The 20,081-nt window shown below is 35.7% G+C and overlaps 3 protein-coding genes across 24 annotated transcripts; 2 read left to right on the top strand and 1 right to left on the bottom strand.

The window, feature by feature from the left end:
- The first annotated feature begins 226 nt into the window (after positions 1-226).
- LOC140842634 (DExH-box ATP-dependent RNA helicase DExH1) lies at positions 227-9,072 on the top strand. 6 transcript variants are annotated; one of them, XM_073210665.1, is made up of 16 exons: positions 231-565; positions 911-1,056; positions 1,577-1,676; positions 1,751-1,966; positions 2,051-2,146; positions 3,572-3,847; positions 4,101-4,304; positions 4,402-4,557; positions 5,116-5,208; positions 6,074-6,288; positions 6,943-7,102; positions 7,240-7,513; positions 7,604-7,796; positions 7,939-8,125; positions 8,288-8,656; positions 8,800-9,072. In XM_073210665.1, the coding sequence occupies exons 1-16, from the start codon at positions 242-244 to the stop codon at positions 8,932-8,934; spliced, it is 3,144 nt and encodes a 1,047-aa protein (XP_073066766.1). In that variant the 5' UTR covers positions 231-241; the 3' UTR covers positions 8,935-9,072. The 6 variants fall into 6 exon arrangements, 4 of the variants coding, with proteins under 4 accessions (XP_073066767.1, XP_073066766.1, XP_073066769.1 ...); XR_012120456.1 differs by lacking the exon at positions 8,800-9,072 and having other exon boundaries at positions 229-565; positions 7,604-7,859; positions 7,961-8,125; positions 8,288-8,392; XR_012120457.1 differs by lacking the exon at positions 8,800-9,072 and having other exon boundaries at positions 229-565; positions 7,961-8,125; positions 8,288-8,392.
- Positions 9,073-10,896: 1,824 nt separating this feature from the next.
- On the top strand, positions 10,897-14,024 carry LOC140842635 (BTB/POZ domain-containing protein At3g05675). Of its 17 annotated transcripts, none has more exons than XM_073210676.1 (4): positions 10,897-10,989; positions 11,304-11,378; positions 12,154-12,214; positions 12,446-14,024. In XM_073210676.1, exons 3-4 carry the CDS (start codon positions 12,203-12,205, stop codon positions 13,751-13,753), a joined length of 1,320 nt encoding a protein of 439 aa, XP_073066777.1. In that variant the 5' UTR covers positions 10,897-10,989; positions 11,304-11,378; positions 12,154-12,202; the 3' UTR covers positions 13,754-14,024. The 17 variants fall into 17 exon arrangements, with proteins under 17 accessions (XP_073066777.1, XP_073066783.1, XP_073066787.1 ...); XM_073210682.1 differs by having other exon boundaries at positions 11,304-11,373; XM_073210686.1 differs by having other exon boundaries at positions 10,900-10,989; positions 11,304-11,365; positions 12,473-14,024.
- A 2,013-nt stretch (positions 14,025-16,037) lies between these two features.
- LOC140842637 (BEL1-like homeodomain protein 1) lies at positions 16,038-19,393 on the bottom strand. Its single transcript, XM_073210688.1, is given in 7 exon segments — positions 16,038-16,934; positions 17,024-17,084; positions 17,193-17,566; positions 17,857-18,007; positions 18,009-18,701; positions 19,016-19,057; positions 19,210-19,393. Coding segments are annotated over 5 exon segments (1,857 nt in total). The 5' UTR covers positions 18,656-18,701; positions 19,016-19,057; positions 19,210-19,393; the 3' UTR covers positions 16,038-16,310.
- Positions 19,394-20,081: the final 688 nt, after the last annotated feature.

Genomic DNA, 20,081 nt, shown 5'->3' on the forward strand with positions numbered 1-20,081 from the left:
GAGCCCAACTATTGAGCGGGCTCAATAAATATGTTACGTGTAGTTTGCCAGGCAGCTAAATAAAGTACCTCCCCACTTCATTATTAAATCGAAACACCTAAGACCCAAAAATCGATTGACCCAAAACCGGGCATGCGTTCGTTGGCTGTGTTAATGGGTCAACAAAATATGGGCTTTAAAGCCCAACTATTTAGTGGGCTAAATAAATTTGTTGCGCGTAGTGGGCCACTGCAGCTAATTAATGTCGCCCCGTCTTCTTACCAACTCCCTCGGCGGTTGCGGTGTTTTCTGCCTTCTTCAGTTACGGAACCGTCTCTCATTTGCGGTCTCGGCGAAAGTGATTGGTTGCCGGAACTTCTTGGAAGGACATTTTAATCGAATCTCAACTTTAGCTGCCATGTCTCACCGTCCAAACTTCCAAGGAGGCCGTCGTGGCAGTGGAGGCCGTTCTGGAGGGAGAGGTGGCGGAGGAGGCGGCAGAGGTGTGGGTCGCGGAGGTGGTGGGGAGCAGCGATGGTGGGACCCTGCCTGGCGAGCTGAGCGTCTCCGTCAGAAAGCGGCGGAGGTATCGTTTTCGGTTTTTTACTCACGTGTAGTGAATATGTGGCTTCGAGAATGGTTGAATAATTTTAATCCGAAGAATCTGGTTTATGGGACTAACTAGTAGTAAATAACAGCTGATTCTATTTTGATGCATCAAGATTTTAGTTTTGACGTTTGAGTTGCAATTTCATCACTCCTTTTTAAAGAAAATTAGTAATCTTCGATCAGGACTTGGTAATCTTTATCTCTGAGACGAAAAAATGAATTTCCTTTACCGATTCTATTAGAATATCTAGTATATAGTTGGAATTTATTCTATTCTCATTGGGCGGAAGTTGAGATGCTGCTTGTCTTTACGTGCCTCTAGATGGAGGTGATGGACCAGAATGAATGGTGGGGAAAGTTGGAACAGATGAAGATTGGAGGAGAGCAGGAGATGGTAATTAGGAGGAATTTCTGTAGAGATGATCAGCAAATCCTGGGTGATATGGCTTATCAGTTGGGTCTTTACTTGTAAGTTGTTTGATCAAAGAAAAGTGGTTTCATAATTGTTTCGATGAAAATTAAAATCTTTATCCAAGCACTTTCGTTATGTGCTTCAGAAAGATCCCTTTTCAAAATTTTGATTATCCAATCTAGTTGAGTCAGGTGAAAATTAGAATTGAACTCCTTTGATATCCGTGGAAATTTATGCGTGCATGTGTAGACATATTTAAATTTAGAGTAGATATTTTAAAGACACTGTTATTTTTTAATTGGTTATACGATCTTCATAGTACCATCAGGTTATAAGCTGTTTCAAAGAGGTGACAAATATAATTTGTTTTTTATGAACCTTTTGTGGCCAAAATTCTGTCCACATCATGATAAGTTCATGCAAATGTTCGGTTACTAGAAAATCATTAACAGTGTTGTAGTTTTTCCCTCATTCATGTACTTTCGTTCTTTTAGGATTTTTTTTCGTTTTGATTTGTTAGAAAATAGTGTTATTTAACTCTGCATAACACTATGGTCTTATTTTGTGGAAAGGAAGTTGTGTGTATGGTAAAGGGAAGGCACTTGTTGTGAGCAAAGTACCATTGCCAAATTATCGTGCAGATCTTGATGAACGGCATGGCTCCAACAAGAAAGAGGTGTGTGTTGCCATTGGAGGAAACAATTTCAGCATGTAATTTGATTGTGTTACTTATGGAATCTATCATTTCAGATCAGTATGTCCATGGAGACTGAGACAAGAGTTGGAAATTTATTGAATACTTCCAAGGGGACTACATCTGCTGGATTTATTTCTTCTACATCTGCTGATACTGTCAATGAACTATCCAAAACAGTTGAAATTGGGAGACAATCACCAATGTTGGAGATTGAGACTGGCTTGAATGAACTCAATATAGAACTAAAACAGAAACAGGAAAAGATGAGGGTATGCACATGATGCATCAAATCTTATAAGTTTGCCTTCTTAATATAATTTGTGAATCCTGAATGCTGATTGATTGACTTTCAGGAAAGTGATAATGTGAAGGCAATGTTGTCATTTAGAGAAAAGCTACCGGCATTCAAAATGAAATCAGAATTCTTGAAAGCTGTTGCGGCAGAACAGGTACAATTTTTTTTGCCATTATCCTTCATATCTTCTTAGCATAGTATTTCTCGGGATTAATTCGCGGGAAGGGGGTGAGTAATTATATATAAGTGAAACCATACAGTCAGATGACGGCAAGGAGTGTATCATGATGGTGTTGGTGTTTTCGAAAATGATTGCTGGTTGAAGAGGTTGTTCTGCACTTAGCTGCATGAGATTGCAGCATTTGTTGATATTCTGTGATTGTAATTTCTAGGGTCAATTAGTGTGAAGATAATACCTTTACGACTTACTTGTTTTAATATTATTTAAAAATTGCTTGGACTAGGCGAGAGACGGGAGAGTTTTTCTGGGTGAATTATGCAAATAATAGCTGGATAGATGGGATATGAAGTTTTTTCTTGGATGAACTTTTTCAAATAGTGGTAGTAGGACTCAATATATATCTAATGTTGGTGAAACTTGAAAGTCAAAAGTTGGTCAAGATGGATTGATCAATGCAAATAGTAGTAGTAGAACTGAATATATCAAATGTTGGTGCAACTTGAAAGTCAAAAATTGCTTGGATTAGGCGGGAGAGGGGAGAATTTTTCTGGGTGAATTATGCAAATAGTAGCTGGATAGATGGGAAATTAAGTTTTTTTATGTTAACTTTTTCAAACAGTGGTAGGACTCAATATATCTAATGTTGGTGAAACTTGAAAGTCAAAAATTGGTTAAGAGGGATTGAGCAATGCAAATAGTAGTAGTAGAACTGAATATATCAAATGTTGGTGCAACTGAAAGTTAAAACTTGCTGGTGAATAGCTCATTTTTAGGGGTCAGAAACGTCAAATCTATGGATGTAGAATGATTTGGGCTGTGATTTAAAATTAATTTCGAAATCTCAATCCTCTATTATTTGGCCTGAGGGGTTGCAATGCCAAGAGCTACCTTGTAGATAACAAATTAATATGTATTCTTGGTATCCTTGCCTGAGTTTAAATTCTAAGAGTCGAGTTAATAAAGAACTTCCGATAAGAATGCCGAGCAAGCTTCTATCTTCAATTTTTAGGATTGAACTTATTGAAGGACTTTCTTGGAGCGGTTTGAATCTACTTCTAAGTGAGCAAAGGGTCCAACATGTAGTCAGGAGCAAGCGTGCCAGAGTGGAATTTTCTTGCTTCCCACCTCCTCTTCTTCTCCTAGAAAAATTTCTTTTGTGGATACTCGAGCAGAAATTTTTTATTTTTTTTGTTATGTTGATTACAATACTCGTAAATTTGGCTTTTTAGATGTTGATGGACGGCTTCTGATCTGGACCTACCTCATCAACAGCTTTAAAAATGGCTTTTTTTTTGTTTATATCTTTATTGCAATTTTTATTAGTAGACTCTGGTGGTTCAAATTTTAAAAGTAATGCAACAAACAGCCAGCTTATCATTTGTTTTATTTTGTACATAGGTGCTGGTAGTTTCAGGAGAGACTGGTTGTGGGAAAACCACCCAGCTTCCTCAGTTTATCCTGGAAGAGGAAATATCATCTCTACGTGGTGGTAATTGTCGCATAATATGCACTCAACCTCGTAGAATATCTGCGATATCAGTTGCAGCTCGAGTATCATCTGAAAGGGGAGAAAAGCTTGGTGAAACTGTAGGTTATCAAATTCGTCTTGAATCAAAGCGTTCTGATGAAACAAGATTGCTATTTTGCACCACTGGAGTATTACTTCGGCAGCTGGTATTGTGATCTTCATTGTTGTTTCTTGTTGATGCTTCTAGTTTGTTTACGAAAATGTCGGAAATAATCATTCAAACATTGGCATCTCATAGATGAAATCTTAGTTGAATTCTGATGCCTTACAAAAGGACTAATTTTCATTTTTCGTGTTTTTTCTAGTAAAGATCAGAAACTGTTTTGTGCAAGATAAACCAGTTATTTTATTTTCTCGAGAAAATAAAGACTATGATTTCGTCTTCCTTCTGGACAACAGGTCGAGGACCCTAATTTAACAGGAATTACTCATTTGCTGGTGGACGAAATTCATGAAAGAGGCATGAACGAGGACTTTTTGTTAATAATATTGCGTGATGTTCTACCTCGTCGTTCTGACCTTCGTGTTATCTTGATGAGTGCCACTATCAATGCTGACTTATTTTCCCGCTACTTTGGAAATGCACCCACTATCCATATACCTGTATGGCACAAATCTAATTCCTCTTGGCATTTGTCTTCGATGTTTTCTTGAGGATGTTTTGTCTCTCATTCAGTTTCCATGAATGTTTCTTTTGAAGGGATTGACCTTTTCCGTGAAAGAATTTTATTTAGAAGATGTGTTGGAGAAAACATGCTACTGTCTTAAAACAGAGCTCGACAATTTTCCAGGAAATTCAAGAAGAAATCGGCAATCACAAGGCTCTAAAAAGGATCCTTTGACAGAATTATTTGAGGTTTGCTTTATCATGCATTCATGCTTAGTCTTGTTTAATTATTTTCCTGATGTGTTTGTTGTGTGACTACTCTCTCATATGGTCTTGTTTGATTATTATTATTCTTGGTCAAGCCTTGAGAAATCACTTTCAACCATCTGGTGATCTTTTCTTACATGCAATTAATAGAATGAATCTTCATCCTTCATCTCTGGAAGCTAAAGCTACAAGAGTAAAGGATGACATTCGAGGAATAATGAGAAGAGTAGTTTTTTGTGTATAACTTGATATGCTGCATTATTGATTATTGTTCCATTATTGATTTTATTTAACATATCCTTAGATTCAGTAAAAATGTCGTTTTGATTGGTCTATCCGAGTACTTTTTACACTTTCCTGTTATGGAACTTGGAATTATATGTGTCCAATGCTGAAAATGTGTACGCCAACGTCGCGCCCAATTCCCTGTAACATTGCATGTGACTGTATACCCTTCCATGATTGCTTCACATTGCAATGCAACTTGAAGTTTTTAAATCCTACCTCATGGCTCGTACTCATCCCATTGTCTCTCTTCAGGATGTGGACATCAATTCCTACTACAAACAATACAAAGCAAGCACCAGGCAATCTCTTGCAGCTTGGTCTGGTTCTCAGCTGGATTTAGACCTCGTATGTGCCATTTCAGTTTGATGGTTACAAATAAAGGCAGCACTAGAATAAATTCAATTCAGGCTGTATGTATTTTTAAGATTATTCTTTTTTATGATTTTGCACTTTGTTTCAGTTAATAAATAATGCAGGAGAATTGCTCTGATCACTGTTCCAGACAATATTTCAGAATCCAAGAAAAATGTATTTCAAAAATTATGAAACCTCTTTAAAGTACCACCACGTCCCGTTTTTCACATAATACTGGTTTTGACATAATTCTTGTTTAACAATACATATCCCTTGTTCAACAAAAGTATTATTTGAAATTATGGACAGAACCTCCTAAAATATCTCAACGTTTTGGTTTTGACATAGGTAACAATACTCCCTTCTTTTTCAATAATGCATCATTGCCCTTATATAACTCACCCTATAGAATGTAAGGTACCCAGATACTTGTCTTCTGTGAAATCAATCTCTTGGCCTGATTAAAAAATTTCAATGCTGTAGCTTGTATGTCTTTTTCATGTTTATTTGGCCCATTTATCCATTTGCATTCCCTTTTGAATTTGGCCTTCATAAAATAATTCATTTGACCATGTACCACTCATAATGCTTTTGTTGGATTGACTCTGAATTTATTGTCATATTATTGTATGTTTTGTGATGTGTGACCTAGTTTTTGTTGTAATCCCATTTTTGTCATTCTCTCTATTCTTTTGGATTATTGATGTTTGGTTCATAATGCATCAATTTGGAGGTTTTTTTCTGAATTTTCTGGGTGCTTGGTAGTTTCCTGAAAAACATTGTTTGGTAAATGTTTTTTAAATTACATTTCATGTCAAACAGGCTCTCAGAAAACTTATTTTGTCTAAATTTTTAGGTTAAAGCGACTATTGAACACATTTGTTGCAATGAAGGTAATGGAGCAATTCTTGTTTTCCTTAGTGGTTGGGACGAAATTTCAAATCTGCTTGATAAAGTCAAAGCAAGCAACTTTCTTGGAGATCAAAATAAGTTTTTGGTACTTCCTCTTCATGGTTCAATGCCTACTGTCAATCAGCGTGAAATTTTTGATAACCCCCCGCCTAATGTGAGGTGAGAAAATGTGCATTCTGTATATTCCATATGTTCTTATTTTCTATTTGTTATTCAGAAAGATCTGTAAATGGCAAATTCAACTCTTCATTTCCTACTGCATGGTTAACAAAATAAGTTGTCTGATTTCTTTTCAGCTAAATGACACGTCTCGTTTTAATCTATATGCAGTGCTCCATCTTCTTGTTTTTCTTTTTAAATTTCTGGTGGAAACATATCTAAATGGGTCGAGAAATTGATATGAATTATTATCTGCCAATGTTTCAATTTTTCCATCCTCCTATTTTTCTTGTCATCATTAATTCGCCGTATTACAATGGATTACTTGGTAAATATGCCTCCTTTTTTTTAAGATTGTTGGTCTTCGTAATGGTATATATAGTATTAGTTCATCCCAGAAAATAACATTTCTGAATAGTCGAAACCATGTCTGTACTTTAGTATGACCTTTCAGCTTTAGCTACGTTGATTCTTCCGAATAGTTGAATCCATGTCTATATTTTTTTAACTCACCCATGCATCTGTAATCTGCATTTTCTTTTTATTTTAAGTCACATCCATGCATCTGTGATCAGCATTTTCTTTTTACTTTAAGTCACATCCATCTTTAAAATGCAATATTTTGATTCAGATTTCTTTGCTTATATTTTGCAGAAAGATAATTTTATCTACCAACATTGCTGAGAGTAGTATAACCATAGATGATGTTGTGTACGTTGTTGACTGTGGAAAGGCAAAAGAGACTAGCTACGATGCTCTTAATAAGTTGGCTTGTCTTTTTCCTTCATGGATATCTAAGGCGTCAGCGCACCAGGTAAATTAATCTATACAAGGCCTATTTACTATGCTTGTGCATTTTTATGTGGCCAGGTGAGTAGTCTTTATTACAAGAATTGTGGTTGGTTATCTGATTATTTATTTGGTATTATGTCTTATTCTGGGTAATTGCAGAGACGTGGCCGTGCGGGTCGTGTGAAACCTGGATTTTGCTATAGGTTATATCCTAAAATAATCCACGATGCTATGCTCCAGTATCAGCTGCCTGAAATGCTTCGAACACCTCTGCAAGAGTTATGTCTACATATCAAGAGGTTGCAGCTTGGAGCAATTAGTACTTTTTTGTCCAAGGCACTTCAACCACCTGATGCTCTCTCCGTGGAAAATGCCATTGAACTTCTCAAAACAATTGGGGCCCTAAATGATAGAGAAGAGCTTACACCACTCGGTGAGCGATGGTTCAGTTCATATTTTGTCCTTAAGAACGTGGATTAAAATTTATTCTACGAAGTTAGTAAATACAATTATCACTTAACAGGACGGCATCTCAGCACTTTGCCTCTGGACCCAAATATTGGAAAAATGCTTCTTATGGGATCCATCTTTCAGTGCCTCGATCCTGCATTAACAATAGCTGCTGCTCTTTCTGATCGCAACCCATTTGTCTTTCCAATAAATAGGAAAGAGGAAGCCACTGATGCAAAGAGATCCTTTGCTGGAGATTCTTGTAGGTTAGGCCAATATACTTTCATTGTCTATTTTCATCTGATGGCATGCCAAAAACGTTGTTCTTGGTACCTACTTTGAAGAAATGCATTCACGTTATTGATAATAATCCTCCACTTGCGTGGAAATTTTCTCGTCTTTTAACAGTGATCACATTGCCCTTCTGAAGGCATTTGAAGGATGGAAAGATGCTAAATGCAACAGGATGGAAAAATCATTTTGTTGGGATAATTTTATATCACCAATAACCATGCAAATGGTGGAGGACATGAGAAATCAGTTTCTGGATTTACTCTCTGACATTGGTTTTGTGGATAAATCCCGTGGTGCAAAAGTATGTTAACTTTAAAATTTGTCGTTAATATTTAGAAATTCATGCATATCGAACCAAATTGTGGATAATATAAACAAAAACGTTCTTGAAATATTCCATTGGAAATTTATATTTTCCACGCATTTGTTTGTGTGAATTCTTGACTCGTATCTGGTTCTGCAGGCATATAACCAATACGGTGACGACATGGAGATGGTATGTGCGATGCTCTGTGCTGGACTCTACCCAAATGTGGTGCAGTGCAAACGAAGAGGAAAGCGAACAGCATTGTACACGAAAGAAGTTGGGAAAGTTGACATTCATCCAGGTTCGGTCAATGCTGGCGTTCACCTTTTCCCTCTTCCATACATGGTTTACAGCGAAAGGGTTAAAACCAGCAGTATATACATTAGAGACTGCACTAACATATCTGATTATGCTCTGCTGATGTTCGGTGGGAACCTCATTCCGAGCAATAGTGGAGATGGCATTGAAATGCTTGGCGGATATCTTCAATTTTCTGCATCGGAGACTGTATTAGACTTGATACGGGTACATTTTTTTTGCAAACTATCCTCACTTTGTGTTTGTTCCGCATTCAATGCAACTGAAACCAAACTTGTAGAATCGCTTTTGAAAATAAATTAGTGGGACGAAAAAGCTGATGAGTTGTTTACATGGTTTTGAAATTGCAGAAACTGCGTGGGGAGCTTGACAAACTTCTAAGAAGGAAGATCGAGGAGCCTGGCTTTGACATTGTAGTCGAGGGAAAGGGCGTAGTTGCGGCTGTAATCGAGTTATTACAAAGTCAAAATGTGCGGTACAGGTGACTTGATTTTTCTGTCGTCCTTTCACTTCTGATTACTAGCACTGGATAATCACAATGAGAATGGTGTTGTAGGTATGGAACTTTGAGCTTTATACGTACACTTAATTTACAAGACAAAAGTCACGGGAAGTATTTTGGAAGAGCTTCGCTTATTTTAAAGTGAGTAAGAAGCAAAAATATGAAGTATTTAAAATAAAAATCTGAAACTAATACAAGCTCTTTTTTTCCAATTTTATTTTTAGTAAAATGATAATAATATATTTTAATCTATATAACATTTATCTTTTTTAATTATCTAATTTTTTGTATTCATATCAGTGTTTATATAATTATTACATTTTGAATATTTTTTATTAAAATTTATTTTTTTGTAACATGATTAAATGGAAATATATATAAGATTATATAAATTAAAAAAAATTTGTATAAATGTTCAAAATATATAAAAAAAAATTATGAAAATGAACATTATATAAAAATTCATTATATATTTTTTAAAAATTAATGGTTAAAAAAATATGATTGAATTTTGTGAATTTCATTTGAAAATCGTAAAAATTAATACATGAATAAAATTTAACATTTTAAACAAGGTAAAAATTTGTGTGAGATGGTATCACGAGTCTTTTTTTGTTAGACAGATATCTTATTTGAGTCATCAATGAAAAAATATTATTTTTTATGTGAAGAGTATTACTTTTTATTGTGAATATCGGTGGGGTTAGACCTGTCTCATAGATAAAGATTCGTGAAACCGTCTCACAAGAGACCTACTCTTTAAACAATTTCCAAAAATATTTATAAAAATTGAGATTAATTGTTGAATATGATACATTTTTTAAAGATACAAATGTCAAATTGTAATTTTAAACTATTGACAAAAAAAAAAACAGAAGTAGAAAAAAATATCTCAAATTTGCTTATTGCTTTTGAGTAAAAATCATATAAATTGAAGCAGAAGATATTCACAAACACAAAAAACGCTTCCAGCCTCGAAAAAAACCAATAAATATTTTTTAGAAAATCTCTCAAACACTCTTTTAATCTTGGCATTTCTTCCCTCCATTATACATTAAATTTAAGGAATCATGTTTTTTTTATCCTTTTTTCTTTTGGGTCATGTTCGGGATTCTCTGATAAAATTAGTCGAGTGAGTTGCGGTTGGACATTACGATCATTTAACTACAATCTTGAGTCTAAGGTTGTTATTTATAGTTTTCTCGATGGACTTGGAGCATGCCAATCTTTCATTGAAATTAAAATAATTTAATTAGGTTTTTTTTTAAGTATTTAATTATGGATTTTTCAATTATGTGATTACAAAACCATTATTTATTTAAGTTTAATGTACGTAAAAAATTAAAATAATTCACTCCTCACATTAAGAAAGTACGGTTCTAGAAAAGTTCTTACTTCCAAACCATTGGATTATACAGATCTTTTATATTTTATAAGTAATAGATTTCGATATTGAGATTATTTAAGGTTGTGTTTGAATTCGGGTTTTTGATTTGGACGAAAGAGAGTTTGATTTGAGAATGATGCGACGTGTGAATTTTAAATGATATTCTTCTTGTATGTATTTAAAAGACATCAAAAATACAATTGAAATTGTATAATTTGATATATCAATAAATTTGAAATTCACTTCAAATTTAAAAATCCAAAAAAAAAAAAAGAATTTGAAATAAACGATTTTTGAAATTCAGCATCTCAAATCTAACAATCTAAGAATAAAATAAAAAGAAAATCATCCAAAAAATATATCGAATGAATGAATATATAGGGAATAGTGGTGTTCTTTTAATTTTATATTTTGTGCACATGTCAATTGTAATAAACATTTTTCTCTTAGCTCATACATTTTGATCTCTCTCCAAATACTGGGCACATTTTATTGGGCCATTATTGTTTTGGGCCCAAAAACTTTAATCTAGGGCAGTTTTATTGGGCCAAATGCTTAATCGGGGCACTGTGGCAACCATGAGAAATCTGAACCTTTGTGACCTAAGAATGGTAATCAGAATGAATTCTGGGGAGAAAATTAAAATTGGAGGTTTGCCTCCCCAATTTAATCTCTATCATTGTTTTCTACTTTAGGCTATTATATCTAATCTCTTGTTGAGGTATAGTTGTTGAATCAGTTGCTTACATGCTTTCCGTTCTGAAATAAATGCTGAAACTTGGAACTATTTTTTCCGATTTCGGCATTGTATAATTACTTGTTTATCTTGGTTCAGCTGTTTTTTGCTATTTTTTTTCTTTCTCGGGCTGTTGAAATTTCAGTGCCTTAATTTATAATTTCCCGTTCGCATACGTATGAACTTTTTAACTCTTTAGGCGTCCCTGATTTGGAAATAGATTTTTCAGAAAATGCAGGAGCGTGTTCGGAATATGGGTTTCACTGTCACCTGTGCCATTCGGATCAATTGGTTAAGTTGTAGTGTACTTTGTTTCATTCTTATTATTTATCCACTTAACTTTTTAAGTTTGAATGTATTTTGCTTCATTCTACGTATTTATTCACTTGACTTCTCACGAGCAAGCTGGTGCACTTTTAAGGGACTCGTTTATCTTTCTTACTAAGCTTGGAATCATGGTTTTGGGTGTGGTATGCTGCTAAATTTTTTATATTTTTCCCAAATCATGGACTTTTTCGACCATTCTTACAGTATTTTCACTTCTCTGTCTTTTGTGCATGCTAGTTCAGGATTTTGAGAAGTATCGGGTTGTGCGATGTAGCATAGTTCTACATTATGTATGTAGCACACGGTGCATCTGAATATTTTGAAATACCTCACATACCTTATAAAGATTATATGTCTGTCATGTGACATCAACTCAACATGCCTCAGTTAGAAAATAAAGTCAATGGACTTAGAAAATGGAAAGAAATAATATGTATCTCTGAATCTGAGCCGGCCATTGTCAACCAATCCTTGAAAAATCGACTGATATCTGTTTTTTCTTTTCGTTTGGCATGCTTTTGATTGGTGCCAACAATTCTGGACTATGAGTCATCCGTTTGGTGAAATTTCCTCTTTGTTGAACCGAAAGAGAACTATTACTTCTTATTTTTATATGAACATGTTGGTTTTAGAACCTTAGGATCCATTGATCCATTCCTGCACTTAAGCTACACTATGCAATATACATGGTTTATACCTATGCACCAATGGGTGATATTTTTATGTGCTGATTCTCTCTCTTTTATCTTCAGGTGCTACAATACTAAAAAGTTATAGTAGCTATCACTATACAAGTGGTTGATGGAACTAGCAGTGAGTTTTCTAAGTCCTTTTTTTTTTACCATGAACAATTATGGTTTACATGACTGAAAATAATGAGCTGCTTTGATTAACAACAGTCTATTTAGTTGGTAAAGCAACAGCCTTTTATCGTTTTTATCAGTAGATATGTGGACTTGTTTTATGTTTTATGCCTGTAATTGAACATGCATTCATTGGGAAATCATTGACACTATTTCTGTGGTATTTTTTTTATCATCTTAGGATAATGAATCGAAAACTCCAATCAAGATTGGTGACAGATCCACCAGTGATGTTGTCGTAAGGATAAGAACACAAGAAGGACGTGATGATTGGATTTACTCTCATTCAGAAATTCTTATTAGCAAAAGCAAGTATTTTGCTGATCGGCTGTCTGATGATTGGCCAACATGCCAGATTCTTGACTCACGTAATTGTGTTGAGGTTAATTGTGAAGAATGCGACTTCGATTATCACATTACTGTTCTCCGACTCTTCTATATCACTTCAGATATGTTGGTAACGGACTTGTGTGGCGTAAAAAATGCACTTGGCACGCTTCGTGTGGCTGTCGAGCTTGGTTGCCCCCAAATTGTTTCAACCTGTGTGGGCTATTTGGAAGCTGTTCCGTGGGAGGAATCTGAGGAAGAAGAAATTCTAAAAATCATACCAGGCATGGGGTCACAAGCAGAACCAATACTTGCTCGTCTCCAGCCAGTCAATCCTTCGGCTGTGGTGAAGATCTTTCTGTCAGCCATTCGATTTGCGACATCATCACCTCCATCTTTGATGAATGATCTGAAAACTTCAGCTCAGGAGCAGCTTGAATACATGCTAACTGAGGACGATGATGCACCTTTATTAACAGCTGATGATGTGATTAAATTTGAAGCCAGCCAATGTGTCCACAGACTTTTATCAAGATTTGTGGATCTTGTCAAGTCTTTGGTATGTGATTTCCAAGAATTAGTTCCCGAACCAAGACAAATGGAATTATTCCTGTCATATTTAACCGATTTGTTATGGGCTTCTCAAATATCTGCAAAATTGGAAATTTCAAGAGAATTTATTCATATGTGGGTGGATACATCGGCAAATATAGTGAAAATTTCAGAGCAATCGTGTCCCATAGATGAACTAAATGGAATAAAGGTGAAAGCCCTTGAAGTGACTACTAAAGTGTTTGAAGCAATAGCTTATGGAACCGTAGTTTTGCCTCCCCTAAAACGCCTTCAAATGGTTATAATCTGGCTTCCATACATAAGGATGATGAAGCCTTTGACCGATTCTTTTTCTTCTGACGAAGACAATAATTTGTTGGTGAAATTTGATTGCGAGCTTTGGCAATCTTTGGAGTCATCATTGGTGTCTATAATCTTAACGTTGCCCTCTGGTGACCAAGCTGAAATTTTGAGAGAATGGTTAGACAGTAAGGAAATTCGGTATCCAGACTTGACTGAGGCATTTGAAGTGTGGTGTTACCGGTCGAAAGTTTCAAGGAGAAGACTAGCTTTGTTAGATGGAAGCCATCAAAGTACCAGTCAAGTATGATTTCTTCACTTTTATTTAATCGTTTTTCGGTTAGATTTCCATGTCCCAACTTATGGTTAGAATGTGGAATGCTGTTGTACATCACAAGATTCGTGCATCAGGCTTAGTCTGAAAATATGAATTACTAGTTAAAACTCATATAGACATGCCATTCCGTGTAATTATTTTGAGTGTCATACCAGCAATATCTGTTACTGAGAATTTTGTGCTGTAGGAATACTTTTTCTTGTCCGTTTTATTCACTTGTTTAATATTTATTTAATATTTTTTACTTGTGAATGTTAACGTAAGATTGGGACTAGTTTTGCAGTTGCTCTAATTTTCCATCGTTTTTTTAATCTCTGATTTATTTATCAACCAAAGCAAGTCAATGCAAAGCTTCAACAATATTGGTAAGACAGTATAGTCGTAAAAGATAATGTAAGAAACAATTTGAGGCCAATAAATAGCTGTAGAAGACTGGACCGAATCAGATTCAACTCTCAAAATATATAAAATAGACAGTATGCATGAAACAGAAAATGTGAACTAATGGCTAGTGGTATATTAGTGCAATAATTGTTTCAAGAAGAGATATAGGACAATGTCCTTGTCACTTGCATCATCTTGAACGTATAAAACCATAACAAATTCAAGGATAAGGGTCTTAATTAGCCATCGGATGTGATCGGCTTTACTAATGTTTTCTCTTTTTTCGTTATTTTTTTACTTGTTAGGTCCATAACATCAACCATCATAGCTTGAGTAGGTTGGATAGGGATGCAACACCATCGAGTTCAGATGGCATGTTATTACATATTGATTTAAAAACAAATCTAGTAGTCAAAATTTGATCACAAACTTGAATCTAATTCAACTTCAAAATTAACTCAAGAGGAAGGATTACGGAAGTCTATATACAACTCTTCAAAATTTTAATTAAGTCGACTTGAGATTTGAGCCTATTTTCATCCTAAAAGCTAGCTCAAAGGAGATGACTATTCAAGTTCATATATACAATTTTTAAGAACTTAAACCAGCTGATGTGAGACATCTAATATATCCCTCTCACTTCCAAGAATTAACAACTGGGACATGGAGTTTATAAGATATTGGTGAGTGATGCACAAGTCAAGTCCATCATATCACGGTGGATCATGTGACTCTGATATCGTGTTAAGATCATAGACATGATTTAATTTTATTTCAAAAAAAGAGAATTGTTTAAGTCCACATATAAACCTTTTAATAACTTAATTCAGTCGATACGAGACATCCAACAAAATCAAGCATACTAAATAGAAATTCTGAGCGCTATAAGCTCGACAAGATTGACTTCATGGAGAGCACTGATCGGGTTCGAGCTGAAGTTTTGAGTGAACATTGATGAACAGGTGCTCTGAAATATTTTTAAAACTACACAAGAAAACAAATTATTTTACGGAAAGAATGCTTGTATATCTAAATACATATTGTAGTAAAAATGATTGAGAAAGTCATTGGCCTCGAATATAAATAAATTCATAATTACAAAATTTATTACGCAGTACCCATGGATTTGTGCTATCTCTTTGAATTCATTTCCTTGTCAAATTCATCGATCTGCGTACACTAGCTAAACTCATTAGGCATGCATAATGATTTATTGAATGATGATTTTGAAATTTTCAAGAAGATTTTTGAGCTAGGATATTTTGTTTTATGCTTTTGGACTATGTTTCGTTTACATACTTTTCCCACGTCTAACTCGGAGAAGACAGCGAAATATTTTGGGCCGTTTATTTTCATGGGCCCTGCATGAAATCATGTAAAATCAACTGCCATCACCTATCTAAATTGAGAAGGATTGGTCGAAGATATGTAAACCAAAAACCAAATCATAATATATCTCAGAACAATTTTTTTTTGTTATCACTATACATATTGGCAGTCGCTGATAATTTGATTGGTCTGAAGTTTGGAATGGCTGAACTTGACGATATGAATCATTTGAAATTAAATAAATTTGTTCTGTAGCGGATCTTTTACAAATCAATTCAGATTGTCTCTTATTCGTTTGGAAAATGTGGTTCGCGAACAATTCGGCATAAGTTGATATCAACTTCTCATGATTTGTTAACTTCAACTTTATTAACAACTTCTTGTGAATTTTTTTTGGTTTACACCCTCTATATCAAGTTTTAGATCGAAATAATTTATCGACACAAGAGCGATACATGATGTTCTGATTGAGATTAAAAAGACTTAATTCAGTTGTATACATGAAAATAATATGACATTTCACTTGTATTTCTATTGAAAACAATGGGAATTTCAAATAAAAAATATATAATGTCCGGAAAGATCGATGATCAAGATTTATTCTTGCATACACCACCCAAAATCACTATTTTATTATTATACACATTGATTATCACAATCATCTATATATCAGCAGCAACAAAAGTAATATACAAACCCCGATAATATATCCTCTAAAATCCTAAGCTGTCCCCAAGAACTCAAAAGGTTCTATTAAAAAATGTATGTATTTAATATGTAAATTATTTATACTTATACTAAATATGTAATGTATCCTCTACACTATCATGCCACCAAAATCGTTTGAGTCGCCTCCTTGAATGCCTTGATTCGGCATGAAGTTTTGGTGTGGAAGACCAAGTGTTAGAGATACACCGTTGCCGGAATAGGGTGCCTGAAATTGCTCGTCTCCGAACCTTCCGAGTTCCGCCATTGGATAAGAACCAAACCCTCCGATAAAATTCGTGGGTGCACCAATTAATGTGAACTCATCTCTACTCTGCCTCTCGATACCAAATTTCAATGACATATGCTCGTTGGCAGGAATTGTGGGCTTTGAGTCCATGTTCGTAGATGGAATTCTCGATTTTTTGGGACTTTTTTGAGTAAAGTTTACCATTTCAGATGATCCAATGAGGTGGAAATCTGAGTTGTTCTTTACTCCGGTAGGGGACGTGAAAACGGTGGAAGTTGATACAGACGCAGATTCGTTTCTGCTGCTGTTCTGATTTTCAAACATTGGATTCTTGGCTTGTGTAGCTGTGTTCTTTGAGGTTGAATCTTCGTCTTGAGACTTATTCTCTGATCCCGTTTTTTCCTGTTCTTTAGTCTCTTCCAGGTACATTTCTTCTACCATTGGCTTCCATAATCGAACCCGAGCATTGATGAACCAATTCGACACCTGATTCAAAGCAAACCAACTAAATTTTTTTACCCAAAATTAAGCAGAACATTCATTGATCAAGAATTCAAGATGTCTAGCTCAACTACCTGGCTCCTGGTTAGCCCCGTCTGTTTAGCAAGCATTATCTTATCTGAATCCTTCGGATATCTGCTTATTTGGGATATAAATAAAACAAGACTCGTAAGCATGGAAAATTAATCTGAAATCCAACCAAAAAATCTTACACCATGATTTCGCAATCGCCAAACAACTCACGGGTGGAGGAAGTGCTCGAAGAGCCAGGCACGAAGAACAGAAACAGATCGTTCGGGTAAACCTCGCTGGGGTCTCCAAGCATTGTGCTGGATCATTCCCAATTGCTGTAAGGCTCGTTGCTGTGGGATCTGATTATCGACGTATTTAAGTTTCCAGCCTTCGGTTTTTCCTCCGAAGCTTTCTTCTTCGCCTAAGCTTTTCGTTGCTGCTCTGATTTGGCCCAAGATCGCGTCTTTAAGGCACCGGAATTGCTTCGAAATTGTTTGCAAAGCCAGGGCAGTATAAGTTTTAGCAGAACCAACTCCTGCTGCTTGTTCAAACCAAGAGATTACTATCTGCATCTGGTGGTGGTATTGCCTGTATCTTTGCTCCACCTTCGAATCAAGAAATTAATAAATATATTTTCAAGAAACAAGGAGAATAAATCGATTGGAAAACCCATTAATTTTTATTCTTGTTCGTTTTAAATCATAATACTACTTGCCACCTGGTGTTTATTCGTTCTTTTCCCGTTTTTCAATCTTTATGAAACCGAAATTCAAAAAAAAAAAAAAGCTTTTTACCTTGATTTTGAAAAGTTTACAGTGATAAATCACAGTAATTTTCTGTATGGTAATTGTTACAGCATCGATACATCATCAAATGTGTCATTTAAGCTGCTTACCTCATCGAGCATGTTAACAAGCTTTGCTTTCTTCGTCTGAATTTCTTGTCTCTCTGCTGTAGTGAGTTCAGCCACGCCTTTTTTACTTTCTTCTCTTCCTCCGCCGACAGAGCCAGCGGCTGCCTGAGGGCTCTCCGATTCTCTGGGCTCCCTCTGCTAATTCAGCTACAATCGTTGTTCCCTTCTGTACCTTAACAACTTCATCAAGAAGCTCCTGTGCTGCCTTCAAATATTTAGAATTAAACATCACAGTTTGTACTCCGTTAACGCCGTTGGAAACTCCGGAGTTCGATGAAGGTGATCCACCCGAAACTCTAACGTTGTCCTCACGCGACTGAGCCACAGCCATAAGCGGTTGAGTGGGCACCTCCCTTTCAAGCCTGAAAGAGCTGTGGCTGGCCGGCTGCTGCGACGAAAGGCTCAAAGAAAGCCCCTGATGAGAGCGTGTGACCTGACGCGCGGACGCGATGCCTATTTGCTGGTTGTAAAGATTGCGTGATAGAAAACCGTGGAGGGCCGACACGTCATGCTGGCCGTAGGGATCTTGCGATGAGGCAGCTTCAGTGGCGCTTGCCCCTTGGAGAGGTATGCCGACAAAATGTTGAATATGGGAAGGCGGCGGCGCGTGGGGGAGGTTGATATTGTTGCTGGAGTCAAGGAACACGAAGTTGTTGCTGGCGGGTGGCTGTGGCGGTTGATTCTCGGGGAATCCAACGTAAGTAGGGTTCATAAGAATCAGGGTCTGTAATCCATCGCCACTTCCTTGGATTTCTGAGTTGCCATGAAAGTACGTAGCCATATCTATCTTGGAAGTCCGCAGCGCCCACTCAAACTCTCATAGAACCCTGTAAATCAAATTCAAATTTCGAAAATGTTAATAATCATTCGTTTTTCAGATGAAAAATTCCGGGAAAAACCACTAACTAATAAACTATCATCACCCGGAAACCCTGGAACCACAAAACTCAAGAATTCTTCATAAAAGACTCTTAATTCTTGTTCTGCACGCACTAACTTCCTGGAAATACCTTTCGAAGAAGTACCATAGAAATCAATGATCGTTGAATACATATACATCACCAAATCTTGGAGTTCGCAGAGGCAGAAAGGTTTTGACAATTGAGTATATATAAATCTATATGCATATAGTATTTAGTACCTGGTCTGGCCTTGGTATGATGAAAATCAGATTATACACGTGCTATGTCATCACCATCTGCAAAGAGTAATAAAAAAAATTCAGCTCACAAAACCCATTTTCGCACAGCTAGCGTATATCTGCGGGCAACTTTACAGAAAAAGACCACATGAAGTTAGCTAGCTAGAGATCTATTAAGCAAATCAGCTAGTTACCAGCTATGCATACATGATATATGATCAGAAGTCCGATCCCTTCAATTGAATTACGCGTCTGCCTTTTACTTCATCGTCTCCAAAACTCTCTCAGCTCGAGTACTGTACTTCATAAAGTAAGAAAGAAGGGGAGAAAGAAAGAGAGAGAGATAGAGAAGGTTGATAGGCTTAAAAGGCTGGGAAAAAGATACCATTCATATATATATGTCCACACATATATCAATATACACTGATCTATTTTCGAAATAAAAATTAAAATAAATAATACAATAAAGGGTTCTTCAAGGAGTTGTATATATATATATAATGTGAGAATTGATCTGTTTTCCTACATGTTCTTGATGAATGAATTATATATACCTGCGAATGGATCGAACAAAGGGAAGTTCAGTGATTTGACCCGATCGTTTTCAAATGATCATCAGATACAAAGAAAGGAAACTGAAGTTTGCTGAGTGAAAAAGATAGGGGATGTATGTTTTGTTCGACGTATGAAAATGAAAATATGCCATCATCAAAGTGTGTCAGAAGGGATAGATACACGTTTACATACATAGAACCAAACAAATTAACTGAAGAACGAGGTAACGTCCCCTTCCTACAAAACTTAACAAATATTTTACACCAAGCCTGAATATAATTAGGCTAAGAGATCCACTTTTCAAACATTTTCATTATTCATATATCAATTAGTTGAAACACTGTTACACCAACAATTTCTTCAATGAACCAGCTATCACACAGAGTGGCATGATTTGCAAACTGCGACTGTTAATTCGATTATTTACTAATACACATCGAAAATTTATTAACATATGTATGTTCGTTCCATCGTACTAAAACAATCATAATACATATTATGTGTTACAATT

Source organism: Primulina eburnea, chromosome 10, assembly GCF_022965805.1.
Source record: "Primulina eburnea isolate SZY01 chromosome 10, ASM2296580v1, whole genome shotgun sequence".
Classification (NCBI taxonomy): domain Eukaryota; kingdom Viridiplantae; phylum Streptophyta; class Magnoliopsida; order Lamiales; family Gesneriaceae; genus Primulina; species Primulina eburnea.

What these genes read in the sequence shown, in the direction of transcription:
- LOC140842634 (XM_073210665.1), top strand. Translation starts at nt 242, where the DNA reads ATGTCGCCCCGTCTTCTTACCAACTCCCTCGGCGGTTGCGGTGTTTTC. An exon ending in CTTTGACAGAATTATTTGAG is followed by an intron (nt 4,558 to 5,115) that starts GTTTGCTTTATC and finishes GTCTCTCTTCAG; the next exon opens with GATGTGGACATCAATTCCTA. An exon ending in CTAAGGCGTCAGCGCACCAG is followed by an intron (nt 7,103 to 7,239) that starts GTAAATTAATCT and finishes GGGTAATTGCAG; the next exon opens with AGACGTGGCCGTGCGGGTCG.